A 12784-nucleotide genomic window follows, 5' to 3' on the forward strand; every position below is an offset into this window, starting at 1 on the left:
GACATCTGGTCCTGGGCTTTTGTTCGTTGGAAGGTTTTTAATCACAGTTTCAATTTCAGTGCTTGTGATTGGTCTGTTCATATTTTCTATTTCTTCCTGGTTCAGTCTCGGAAGGTTGTGCTTTTCTAAGAAATTGTCCATTTCTTCCAGGTTGTCCATTTTATTGGCATATAGTTGCTTGTAGTAATCTCTCATGATCCTTTGTATTTCTGCAGTGTCAGTTGTTACTTCTCCTTTTTCGTTTCTAATTCTGTTGATTTGAGTCTTCTCCCTTTTTTTCTTGATGAGTCTGGCTAATGGTTTATCAATTTTGTTTATTTTCTCAAAGAACCAGCTTTTAGTTTTATTTGTCTTTGCTATCGTTTCCTTCATTTCTTTTTCATTTATTTCTGATATGATCTTTATGATTTCTTTCCTTCTGCTAACTTTGGGTTTTTTTTTTATTGTTGTTCTTCTTTGTCTAATTGCTTTAGGTTGTTTTTTTGAGATTTTTCTTGTTTCTTGAGGTAGGATTGTATTGCTATAAACTTCCCTGTTAGAACTGCTTTTGCTGCATCCCATAGGTTTTGTGCCATCGTGTTTTGTCATTTGTTTCTAGGTATTTTTAAATTTCCTCTTTGATTTCTTCAGTGATCTCTTGGTTATTTAGTAGCATATTGTTTAGCCTCCATGTGTTTGTATTTTTAACAGTTTTTTTCCTGTAACTGATATCTAGTCTCATAGCGTTGTGGTCAGAAAAGATATTTGATACAATTACAATTTTCTTAAATTTACCAAGGCTTGATTTGTGACCCAAAATATGATCTCTCCTGGGGAATGTTCCATGAGCACTTGAGAAAAATGTGTATTCTGTTGTTTTTGGATGGAATGTCCTACAAATATCAATTAAGTTCATCCTGTTTAATGTACCATTTAAACCCTGTGTTTCCTTATTTATTTTCATTTTGGTTGATCTGCCCATTGGTGAAAGTGGGGTGTTAAAGTCCCCCACTATGATTGTGTTACTGTCGATTTTCCCTTTTATGGCTGTTAGCATTTGCCTTATGTATTAAGATGCTCCTATGTTGGGTGCATAAATATTTACAATTGTTATATCTTCTTCTTGGATTGATCCCTTGATCATTATGTAGTGTCCTCCTCTGTCTCTTGTAATAGTCTTTGTTTAAAAGTCTATTTTGTCTGATGTGAGAATTGGTACTCCAGCTTTCTTTTGATTTCCATTTGCATGGAATATCTTTTTACATCCCCTCAGTTTCAGTCTGTATGTGTCCCTAGTTCTGAAGTGGGTCTCTTGTAGACAACATATATATGGGTCTTGTTTTTGTATCCATTCAGCCAGTCTAGGTCTTTTGGTTTGAGCATTTAGTCCATTTACATTTAAGGTAATTATCGATATGTATGTTCCTACTACCATTTTCTTAATTGTTTTGGGTTTGTTATTGTAGGTCTTTTCCTTGTCTTGTGTTTCCTGCCTAGAGAAGTTCCTTTAGCATTTGTTGTAAAACTGGTTTGTTGGTGCAGAATTCTCTTAGCTTTTGCTTGTCTGTAAAGGTTTTAACTTCTCCGTCAAATCTGAGTGAGATCCTTGCTGGGTAGAGTAATCTTGGTTGTAGTTTTTTCTCCATCATCACTTTAAATATGTCCTACCACTCCATCCTGGCTTGCAGAGTTTCTGCTGAAAGATCAGCTGTTAAATGGAGATTCATTTGTATGTTATTTGTTGCTTTTCCCTTGCTGCTTTTAGTATTTGTTCTTTGTATTTAATTTTTGATAGTTTGATTAATATGTGTCTTGGCATGTTTCTCCTTGGATTTATCCTGTATGGGACTCTCTGTGTTTCCTGGACTTGACTATTTCCTTTCCCATGTTTGAGAAGTTTTCAACTATAATCTTTTCAAATATTTTCTTAGTCCCTTTCTTTTTGTCTTCTTTTCTGGGACCCCTGTAATTCGAATGTTGGTACATTTAATGTTGTCCCCGAGGTCTCTGAGACAATCCTCAATTCTTTTCATTCTTTTTTCTTTATTCTGCTCTGCTGTAGTTATTTCCACTATTTTATCTTCCAGGTCACTTCTCCATTCTTCTGCCTCAGTTATTCTGCTATTGATTCCTTCTAGAGAATTTTTTATTTCATTTATTGTGTTGTTCATCATTGTTTGTTTGCTCTTTAGTTCTTCTAGGTCCTTGTTAAATATTTCTTGTATTATCTCCATTCTATTACCAAGATTTTGGATCATCTTTACTATCATTATTCTGAATTCTTTTTCAAGTCGGCTGCCTATTTCCTCTTCATTTGTTTGGTCTGGTGGGTTTTTACCCTGCTCCTTCATTTGCTGCATAGGTCTCTGTCTTCTCATTTTGCTTAACTTACTGTGTTTGGGGTCTCCTTTTCGCAGGCTGCATGTTCGTAATTCCCATTTTTTTTTGGTGTCTGCCCCCTGTGGGTAAGGTTGGTTTAGTGGCTTGTGTAGGCTTCCTGGTGGTGGGAACTGGTGCCTGTCTTCTGGTGCATGCAGCTGGATCCTGACTTTCTGGTGGGCAGAACCGCATCCGGTGGTGTGTTTTGGGGTGTCTGTGAACTTAGTATGATTTTAGGCAGCCTCTCTGCTAATGAGTGGGGTTGTGTTCCTTTTTGCTAGGTGTTTGGCATGGGGTGTCCAGCACTGGAGCTTGCTGGTCATTGAGTGGAGCTGGGTCTTAGCACTGAGACGGAGGAGATCTCTGGGAGAGCTCTCCCAGATATTACGTGGGGCCAGAAGGTCTCTGGTGGACCAATATCCTGAATTCAGCTCTCCCACCTCAGAGGCTCAGGCTTGACACCTGGCCGGAGCACCAAGACCCTGTCAGCCACATGGCTGGAGTGCCTTCAGAGTTGGAGAAGGGGGCCTGCAGTGGCTGTCCTTCTGCGCTGCACATTAGAATCACCTCAGTGACAATTTTTAAAGAGTTTGCATAAATCTTCAAGTGTAGTATTAAATAGTTTACATGTAACATGTTCCTAGATCAGTGCTAGCACGTGGAGAGGGGGATTTGATTTTTACTGCCTTCTTTTACAGAAATGTTACTCTGAAAAATGTCTAAGTAGGACTACTTTCTCTAAGAATAACAGATCCATTTTTCTAACAATTCATTTATATGTTTAGTAACAGGCAGACTTCGGAGATACTGCGAGTTCAGTTCCAGACCACTGCAATAAAGCGAGTCACATGAGTGATTCAAATCTCAAATCTTAGCGAGAAGAAAAAGATTGGCATGAACTGTGTATCTCTGTACCCACACAGATTGCTCTATTCAGTGAGCTCATTTCAGTGGTTCACTCACTGACTGTAGCCCCTTTGTTCCTTTTCCTTTGTCTCTTTTCCAGGTTTGGGGAGGATCTCGGGCAGGATCAGCAGGAGCTCCTGGAAGGGATCTCAGAGCTGGACATCAAAACAGGGGGACTCCCCTCGCAGCTGCTGGTGCATGGGGCCCTGGCCTTCCCCCTGGGCTTAGACGCTTCTCTTGGCTGCTTCCTGGCAGCTGCCCGCTATGGCCGGGGCCGCGTGGTTCTGGCTGCCCACGAGGGCATGCTCTGTACGCCCAAGATGGGGCCCTTTTTGCTCAATGCTGTGCGCTGGCTGGCCAGAGGCCAGATGCGCAAAGTTGGGGTGAACACACGTCTAAAAAATCTGTGTGCCCTGCTGTCAGAACATGGCCTGGAGTGCAGTCTGGAGCCCCGTCTGACTGCTGACTTGAGTGTCTACTGCTGTGTGGCTTACAGTGACAAGGAGGCTAAGCAGCTGCAGGAGTTTGTGGCTGAGGGGGGGGGCTTGCTGATCGGGGGCCAGGCCTGGTGGTGGGCGTCCCAGAACCCCGGCCGCTCCACTTTGGCTAGTTTCCCTGGTAACGTCATACTCAACTGCTTTGGCCTCAGTATCCTAGCTCGGACTCTGGAGCCAGGCTGTTTCCCTGTCCCTAACCCTGAGAAGCAGAGCTACCACTTCCGCAAGGCACTGTCTGAATTCCAGCTTATCGTGAACCGCGGGGGTGGGAACCTGGAAAAGAGTTGGCTGGCCAAACTGGGAGCAGATGCATCAAGCTTCCTGCAGATCCCTGCAGAGGGGGTCCCTGCTTATGCTTCCTTGCACCGGCTCCTGAGGAAGATGCTGCATCTGTCAGGCCTCCCAGCTGTGAGCAGGGAAAAGCCAGTTGCCAGTGACTCCTATGAGGCTGCACTGCTCTGCCTGGCCACGGAGCTGGCACGCTCCGGCACAGACTGCTCTCAGCTGGCACAGGGGCTTGGAACCTGGTCTTGCAGCTCCAGTTCGTACCCCTCAGAACACGCCATCACAGTGGAGATTGATGGAAGCAACCCAGGTACAGAATGAGGGACCTGGGGGAAGGTGGGGCTAGCGAGATTTGCAGGACATTGCAGGTGCTGAAGCTCAGGTAGGCCAGCTCCATTCTCTAACAGGTACTTCTTCCCAGCAGACGGGGGTCGGGGTTCTGCTCAGGGATTAGGTGGGATGGATGCAAGAAGCATGGATGAGATAAGGTGCGCAGGGCAGGGCTGCACCTCTGGGAGGGGCTGTGAGGTTCCAGGTGGGGTGGAGTCAGGTGGGGGAATAACTCAGCCTTTCCTATGGCTTTTGTCAGGCAGCGGTGATTCCTGGGTGAGTACAGGGCTCTACCTCCCAAATGGACAAAATGCAGAAGTCTCCTTGTCTGAAGCTGCAGTTTTTGCTGGCCTGAAGGTAAGGCCAGAATGCCACTGCCACATCTCAGAGCCACAGAGCTTCATTCTCATCCAGCTCGCGACACTTCTTCCAGGAGTGCAGGAAGGCATTGTTCTGCCCACGTTACAGATTTCACAGACGAAACAGCTAAGTTTCACGGAGCCTAAGGGAGTGACTGAAGATGCCAGAGCTCCTAACATCAGATCCAGTCCTCAAACACAAGCCCGCAGGTTTCCACCTCCCGACAGGGCTATGAGGCGAAGGAGCGCCTGTTACATATTCGGAACCTCACTCATTTCTCCAACGCGGCCTTTCTGGGTTTCACCTCTTCACCCTGATCGCTGAAGGGTGTACTTAACCCTGTCACTCACAAAAATAGGCCGTCATGCAGAAGTAAAATTCTTCCTGCCTCGATTTTGAGGGTCACTTCCTACCACAGTAAGGGTCTCTTTTGGGTTAGTCTCCTTTCTCGAGCTCACTTACATTAAACCTAAGAAAAGCAGTCACAGGACTCCAGATAAAATGCACTCCATCTACCTGACCAGGAGGGGAGGCTGAGACAAAGGGGGAAGACAGAACCAGTTCTCCCCCGTCACCCCATATCCCACTGCCTCTGGATAGGCCTCCTGTCTGTGCACAAAGGGCAGATGAAGATTCCCTCTGCCTCATTCCCAGCATCGGAATCACGTCAGGGACTTGAACCCTGGAGCGAGAGCCCAGGTTCTGCCTGGTACAGAGGCACCACGGACCCTAGTCAATATCAGCCTCGGGGTTATGCCTGGTCTGCCTGATCGTGGTCCATTGTGCAGCTGCTTAAATCCCTAGAAAAATGATTCTGCGTACCTTTCAGTCCATACGGTTTTTGGAGTGCTAAAAGCTCACAGGTCTGCATGCACTGCTCATAGAAAGGGGAAGCTAGAGTTTTTTAATACCCTCCATCCACACAGTACCACACACCCACAGCACACATGGTGGAATCGCCTCTCCAGGTACAGATTGGCTGCCACACCGATGACTTGACGAGTGCCAGCAAGCTGTCTCGAGCCCCTGTGGTAACTCACCAGTGCTGCATGGATAGGACCAAACTGTCAGTCTCCTGCCTCTGGGGCGGCCTTCTCTATGTCATCGTGCCCAAGGGCAGTAAACTGGGCCCCGTGTCCGTCACCATCAAGAGGGCTGTGCCTGCCCCATATTACAGGCTGGGTGAGTGGACTGAACGTGGAGGGGAGTGGGAGAGCCAGGGGTGCTGTGGTGTTGATGGGCTGGTTGAAGGAGGGGAGGGAAGAGGATTGGCGGACAGAAGGAGGAGGGACTGTCTGAGGTGCCAGTGGAGGTAGGAGATGAGGGACTCCCTGTGTCCATGGAGACTTCTGGGCAGAACAGAGGGAAGGGTCTGGGGGCCTGTCCTTCACTTCACAGCACATAGACCCACATGATAGTAGTTCATCATTTCACTGTCCTCCTCCTGGAGTTCCAGTTGTGTTTTTCAGCTCAAGGAAAGTTGAGGAAGTGGGTGACAGGTTCCATGCCCTTTATTCCCAGGTAAGACATCCCTGGAGGAGTGGAAGAGGCGTATCCAGGAGAGCACAGCTCCCTGGGGAGAGCTGGCAACAGACAACATCATCTTGACGGTGCCAACTGCAGACCTCCAGGCCCTGGAGGACCCTGAATCTTTACTCCACCTCTGGGATGAGATGATGCGGGCTATAGCCAGGCTGGCAGCCCAGCCCTTTCCTTTCCTCCGTCCAGAGAGGATTGTTGCTGATGTGCAGATCTCAGCCGGTGGGTGCTCCAGAGGGATGCTCCTAGTCTGTGGACACCATTTATTTATTATTTTGCCTTTTTTTGGCCCGCAGTTTTTTATTTTTATTTTTTGTAGTGTCTTTGTCTGGTTCTGGTATCAGGGTGATGGCGGCTTCATAGAATTGCTTTGGGAGTGTTCTATCCTCTTCCGTCTTTTGGAAGAGTTTGAGAAGGATTGGTATAAGTTCTGCTTTGTATGTTTGGTAGAATTTCCCTGTGAAGCCGTCCAGTCCTGGACTTTTGTTTGTAGGGAGTTTTTTAAATTACAGGTTCTATTTCACTTCTAGCAATTGGTCTGTTCAAATTATCTGTTTTTTCTTGACTCAATTTGGGCAGGCTGTGTGTTTCTAGAAATTCATCCATTTCCTCTATGTTGTCCAATTTGTTGGCATATGTTCATAGTATCCTCTTGTGATTTTCTGTATCTCTGTGGTATCAGTTGTTATTTCTCCTCTTTCATTTATTATTTTGTTTATTGGAGTCCCCTCTCTTTTCTTCTTGTGAACCTGGCCAGGGTTTGTTGATTTTGTTTATCCTTTCAAAAAACCGGCTGTCGGTTTTATTGATCTTTTCTATTGTTTTTTTAATCTCTATTTATTCCCTGTCTGATCTTTATTTCCTTCCTTCTGCTGACATCTATTTTGCCCTTTTTAAATGTCCAATATGTGTAAGGCATAATTTTACCAGTAAAGTAAGGGAAAAAAAGATTTTCAAGACATGGACTTTGATGGAGATGAAAAGATGTTTACATGTGAAAAGGTAAATCATGTTCATCTAAAGCGTAAGATTTCACAGGAGGGAGAACAGTCTCAGAAAAATTGGTACCAGGAGTTCAAGATGGCAGTGAGTGTTGTTTCAAGGAGAGTTTAAAACAGAAATATCTCCTTCAAACGTGTTGGCAATGAAAAGAGAGAGTAAAGAGGTTTATGTTAAGTATTCGGTGGTTTAGAGAAAAGAAGGCCATCTTTAAAAAAAAAAAAAAAACAAACACGGAAATCTGGTTCCAACATGTGCAAAATTCCTCTGGACCTGTTTTCTAATCTTCAAAAAACTACAAGATTTTCACTGTTAAAAAGTATAACTCTGGCCAACAGTAGCGTACACAGGAGAAGGAACGGCACTGCCCTAGCCTCAGGGATCTCAAATTCAGACACGGGACCTAATGTTGCAGACTCACATGCGAAGAAAACTCACACAAAAGGAAGCACTGAATTATAGTGAGAATGACTATATAAAGTGTTAACATTTGGGGGGCCAGAGAGAAGGCGAGGCATAACTCCAGTGTGGAGGCCAGGAAGAAGGGTCGGGACTTTTCAGACCAAGTCAAAGAAAGCATCTGCTTTCCAATCAGCATGGAGATTCTGGAATTATGGTGGCAGCCAGGATGGCGAGAAAAAAATACACCATGGAGAGGAATGAAGGGAGATGGGTTTGGGTGGACCACGCCCACCATGCCTCACTCTTCCTTTTGCGTTCCCAGGCTGGATGCACTCAGGATACCCTATCATGTGCCACCTGCAGTCGGTGCAGGAGCTCATCAGTGAGATGGGCATGAGAAGCAGAGGTCTGTGGGGAGCCATCCACGAGCTGGGCCACAACCAGCAGCGGCACGGGTGGGAGTTCCCCCCACACACCACCGAGGCCACCTGTAACCTCTGGTCAGTCTATGTGCATGAGACGGTCCTGCACATCCCCAGGGCTCAGGCCCACCCAGCTCTGAGCCCTCCAGAACGAGAGAAAAGGATCAAAACACACCTGGGAAAGGGAGCGCCCCTGAACGACTGGAATGTGTGGACAGCTCTGGAAACGTATCTAAAGGTACTGAACAGAAATTCAGGGAGATGCGGGCCACTAGACCCTCAGTCGTGTAGCATCCTGGATCCCAGGAGCTCTCCAACTCCTTCACCACCCCCATCAGCCTGGGCCCACCACCTCCCCTGGCTGCATGGCGGTGCTTCTCAGGTCATACATCTCTAAGATGGAGATAATGATGCCTGTCCCACTCACGTACTGTGGTTTTGTGATGATATGTAAGAGGAAATGAAAAATACTGCGAAAAGAAAAGAAGCAGAGAATGTAGTCTCTGGGTATATCGGTCAAGAGCAGAAGCTCTGAGTCACAGCGCTCCCACTCACTCGTCCATCCCTTGTCCCCGAGTAGGTGCCTTGGAAATGGCGATCGTTTTGCTTTGCTTCGTTTTCCCTCACCTTAGTTTTATGCGTCAAGTGAGTGTTGCATCCCTTCATAATTACAGTGATGTGTTAGGGGCAACTCCATTACAAGAAGGCCTCTTAGGAGGTAAATCTGTCAACGAGATTCTCATATTTCCATCACCCATTTGAACCCAAAATGTCTTTAGAATGAATAAGTAAATAACCAACCCAATAGAAGAACACCGAAGTCCCAAAGTGAGTCGATTTCCTATAAAATAAGCATAAATTCCTTTCCCCTCCCCCATCCTGCTTTGAATTTTTGTATTTTCAAGTTGTCAAAGCCACTCCCCATATCAGATCTCCTATACTGTCTCCATGACTCTTTAGATAGTGGGTATTGCCCACTTTTTATAGGCACATACTGAGTTAGAGAGTTTAAGCATCCTGTCCAATGTCACACATTTAAATGATGGACCCAGAACCTAAAATCAGGAGCTAATGACAAGCCCAGGCTTTTGCACTTCTGAACCCTCCCTTTGATTTTTTTTTTCTTTTTTCACTCATTTTCTGAAGAGTGAGTGTGAGACAACCCCAGTCAATGAGATAACTGTGTAGCATCAGCTCAGGATTCTCCTAGAGCCAGTCTGAGGGTCTACAGGGAAAGGGACCTTACATGGTAGTTGCCACTGAAGTGTAAGGCAAAGCCCTAATTCCACCCTACCTACTGACCCACTCACCATGAATATCATTTTGCAATGATATTTGCAAGGGAGGGAGACCCCTCACCTTGAAGCCTGAGACTTGGTCCCAGGACAGAGAGATACCTTCTGTTTTCTTCACCTGTGGGAGGTCTGCTCGCCATCATTCCTCCTGCTGTTGCCTTAGCATAGATCCTCAGGACTCTCTTCGGTTTTACAAGCCTCCTCAGTTTTTCCAGCATCTTGCTTCAACCACCTATAATCCATCTTCCACACCACTTCCAAAATAATCTGAATATTCCATGTTTAAGCTCGTCAAGTGTTCTCCTTCACACACAGAATACAATGGAAGCTGCTTAGCTGGGTGCAGAAGGCCCTTTATCATCAGGCTTTGGCCAACACCTCCATCTCCATCTCCCAATTTCCCGTCTCCATAATGATCCTGCAGTTTACCGAGCTGCTTCCCGCTATAAACACATCTTGCTGTTTTTGTTCCTATACCTCCTCACGTTTCCTTCCTGCAGCTGCAACGTGCTTGAACATCTTGTCTGTTACCTGTCAAGTCACCTGTCAAAATTCAGCTCTCTTGTCCTCTTCTCCCGACATCACCTCCTTGACAAGCCAACTTTTTTTGTAATTTGTTTACTTACACGTCTGTCTCTCCCACTGACCAGTGACCTCCAGATAAACAAGAGCCTTCATCATTCTGCCTCGTGAAATACCCGGCACATTGCAGACATTTTTTAGTGTTGTGTGTGTGATAAATGTTTAATCTGTTGAGTACTAATTAAGAGAGATGAGCAGGACGGTTGTCAAAGGCCAAGCAGTGAGAGCGGATGAGCAGTGAGAGCACAGCAGTGAGAGCAGAGGGAGGCTGATCCAAATGCCATCTGTCCTCGGGCTTTTACCCCTCAGAGTCAGAGGATTCTCCTCCACAAAAGGGGGTGGTCTCGGAAACCTCAAGACCCCGGCTAATTCTAAATCTCTATAATCTTGAAAAGAGTCTCCTGCCCATGGCTTTCAGGTGGGCTGTTCCCTGTAAAGTATGAGTCACTCTCATTTTGAGCCCCTTGTGACATACCTGCTTCTTCCTTGTTTTGTCCCAAAGGCAGTGTTCCACAGAGAAAAACAGTAGCCTTGAAAATAGTCACAGCTCTGAGACGGCTGAAAAAGAGAAAAAAACAAGGGTTTTATTCTGTCTGGAAGGTTTTATTATGTCTGGAAGGTGTCGGAAGTGCCCAGATTTTGGCTCCCAAAATCCCCATCTCAGTCAGGCTCAAACCTGTCTGATGCCTGGGAAACACTTAGGAACTGGGGATATAATTTTTTAAAATAGGGATAATAATGATAACTGTCATTTATTGAGTATTTACCTCTTTTCACCCATTAGGGTCTTCATGTAGTCCCCTACTACATTCAGGGGGTACAGAGTTTGTGGCCAAGAAGTGGAATGAGCCAATAAGATTGTGTTTATGTGCAGGGTTGAGATGGGGAGATAAGGGCAAGCAGAGAAATGAAGCTAGTGAATGATTAAGGGGAAGAAATCACCAGAAAGGAGATGCACTCATGAACACGCATGTTGCAGGTATTTTCACAAACTTGTACCTCATCCTGCCCCTTCCTTCTCTTCCAGCTCCAGGAGGCCTTTGGATGGGAGCCATTCACCCAGCTCTTTGCTGAGTACCAGACCCTCTCTGGCATCCCCAAAGACAACACTGGCAAGATGAATCTGTGGGTGAAGAAGTTCTCTGAAAGGGTACAGAAGAACCTGGCTCCTTTCTTTGAGGCCTGGGGCTGGCCTGTCCAGAAGGAAGTGGCTGCGAGCCTGGCCTGTCTGCCTGAGTGGCAGGAAAACCCCATGCAGATGTACATCCAGACTGAGGACTAAAAGATGTGCACGAAGGGGTGTGTGTGTGGGACAGGGGGTGATCACTCACCAACTCTGCCACCCTCTTTCTTGCCTAGTGTACCCTGAGCCTGAATCCTACTTCCTACTTCCTTCCTACCTCCTACTTCCTACTTCCTTCCTCAGGAAGGCCTTTAAGGTCCTAAGACACAATGGGACCAACCTTCTCAGGCTGCTGTGCTTCTTTTATTGTTTCTCTGCTGGTGCTCTTGCTCTCATCAAGAGCCTTGCTTCACCGTCCTCATCCTCCAGAAGAGGATGTTTCGTCTTGGCATCTTGAGTTTCTGCAGGCTCTTTGCTTCTATTTATGACCGGTAGTTCTAAAGACCATGGATTCCATTATAATCTGGTATCACTCCCTCACCCCAGCCAGCCCTGAACAAAGCTCTTAACTTCTGCTTTGAGAAGCTTTCTAACAGCAAGCGAGACAGGCTGGTATGATGGAGAGAGCCCTGAACCAGCTTTGGTTCTACGGAAAATCACTGAACTCCGTCTGCATCTGGATTCTTATCCATGACATGGGATAAAAATCTATTGTTTGATGATGGTGAACGTCTTTGAACACAACCTGCAGACGCATATAAGGGAGTTCTTCAGCTTTCACCAGGCCCCACAGTAGCCTGTCTGCCCACTTTCATGTGGACAACCTGAAAACTGAATCTCCCTTCAGAGTCAACCTCCCTGAGGTCAGCATTCAGTCTTGTGTGAGAGTATTCAGTGAACACCAGTGCTGTTCCCAGACATGGTATCAGTGATAGTCCTCACGATCCTAGCCCATCCTATGTGTCCTTTCTTCTGCCTCTGGAAAGATTCTTGGGTATAACCTAAGCCCAAGAATGTGGTATGAACTCAAACTGGAGGTTACAAAGCTATTGGGGTTTGGTCTTCTTGGTTAGTTTCATCTTCGAGTACATTTGCTTCGATCAAAGGAAAAAATCATTCCAGCAGCCCTACCAACTCCATAAGCCCATTGGATCTTAGTACAAAACAGGTGTCTGACTCCTCTGGTCACCTTGGAATCAAGGCACTGTCAGTTATCGACAGCTACTGTGCTGAGAGGGCCATGGCCAGGACAGGCTCCAATGGAACAGGATTCCTGAGTGCAGCAGACCGAATTAACCCACACTCACTTATTACCCCACAAACCAGCATCGCCAAGCTTTCTCATAATCTCATTCCAACCCATCCCGGCTCTTTGGCTGGGTGGCATTCCAATTAGAGATGCATCCTCAGGATTAATGGGTGTACATCTACCCATTTTCCTCTAGCTTGCTTTTAAACCATATTTTTGTTGTTTTCAATATCATTCCATTAGCTTTGTTGAGAACAGAGAGACTCCTCAGGTGGAGAACTAACCTAGGGAATGTCTTTTTCTGAAACCCATCAGCACATCCTTCTCCCAATTCTAGGATAATTTCCTTTTATTTCACTAGTGTCCTTCGTCAGGTGCTTTTCACATGAAAAGTACTCAGTAAATATTTGTTAATTGAAAGAAAAGTAAAGACACCT

At 45.9% G+C, this 12784-nt stretch overlaps 1 protein-coding gene across 1 annotated transcript in view; it reads left to right on the top strand.

Moving 5' to 3' along the window:
* Nucleotides 1-11847, top strand: part of LOC309827474 (TRPM8 channel-associated factor 1) — a gene marked incomplete at both ends in the record, with an annotated part of 87894 nt that extends 76047 nt beyond the window's left edge. Inside the window, 6 exons of the mRNA XM_082662134.1 lie at nt 3365-4356; nt 4636-4733; nt 5705-5918; nt 6258-6497; nt 7999-8336; nt 11003-11847. Coding sequence (XP_082518260.1) covers nt 3365-4356; nt 4636-4733; nt 5705-5918; nt 6258-6497; nt 7999-8336; nt 11003-11257 — 2137 coding nt within the window. The remainder of the gene's footprint in view (nt 1-3364; nt 4357-4635; nt 4734-5704; nt 5919-6257; nt 6498-7998; nt 8337-11002) is intronic.
* Nucleotides 11848-12784: the final 937 nt, after the last annotated feature.

This window comes from Grampus griseus (assembly GCF_964374135.1).
Source record: "Grampus griseus genome assembly, chromosome: 9".
Lineage (NCBI taxonomy): Eukaryota > Metazoa > Chordata > Mammalia > Artiodactyla > Delphinidae > Grampus > Grampus griseus.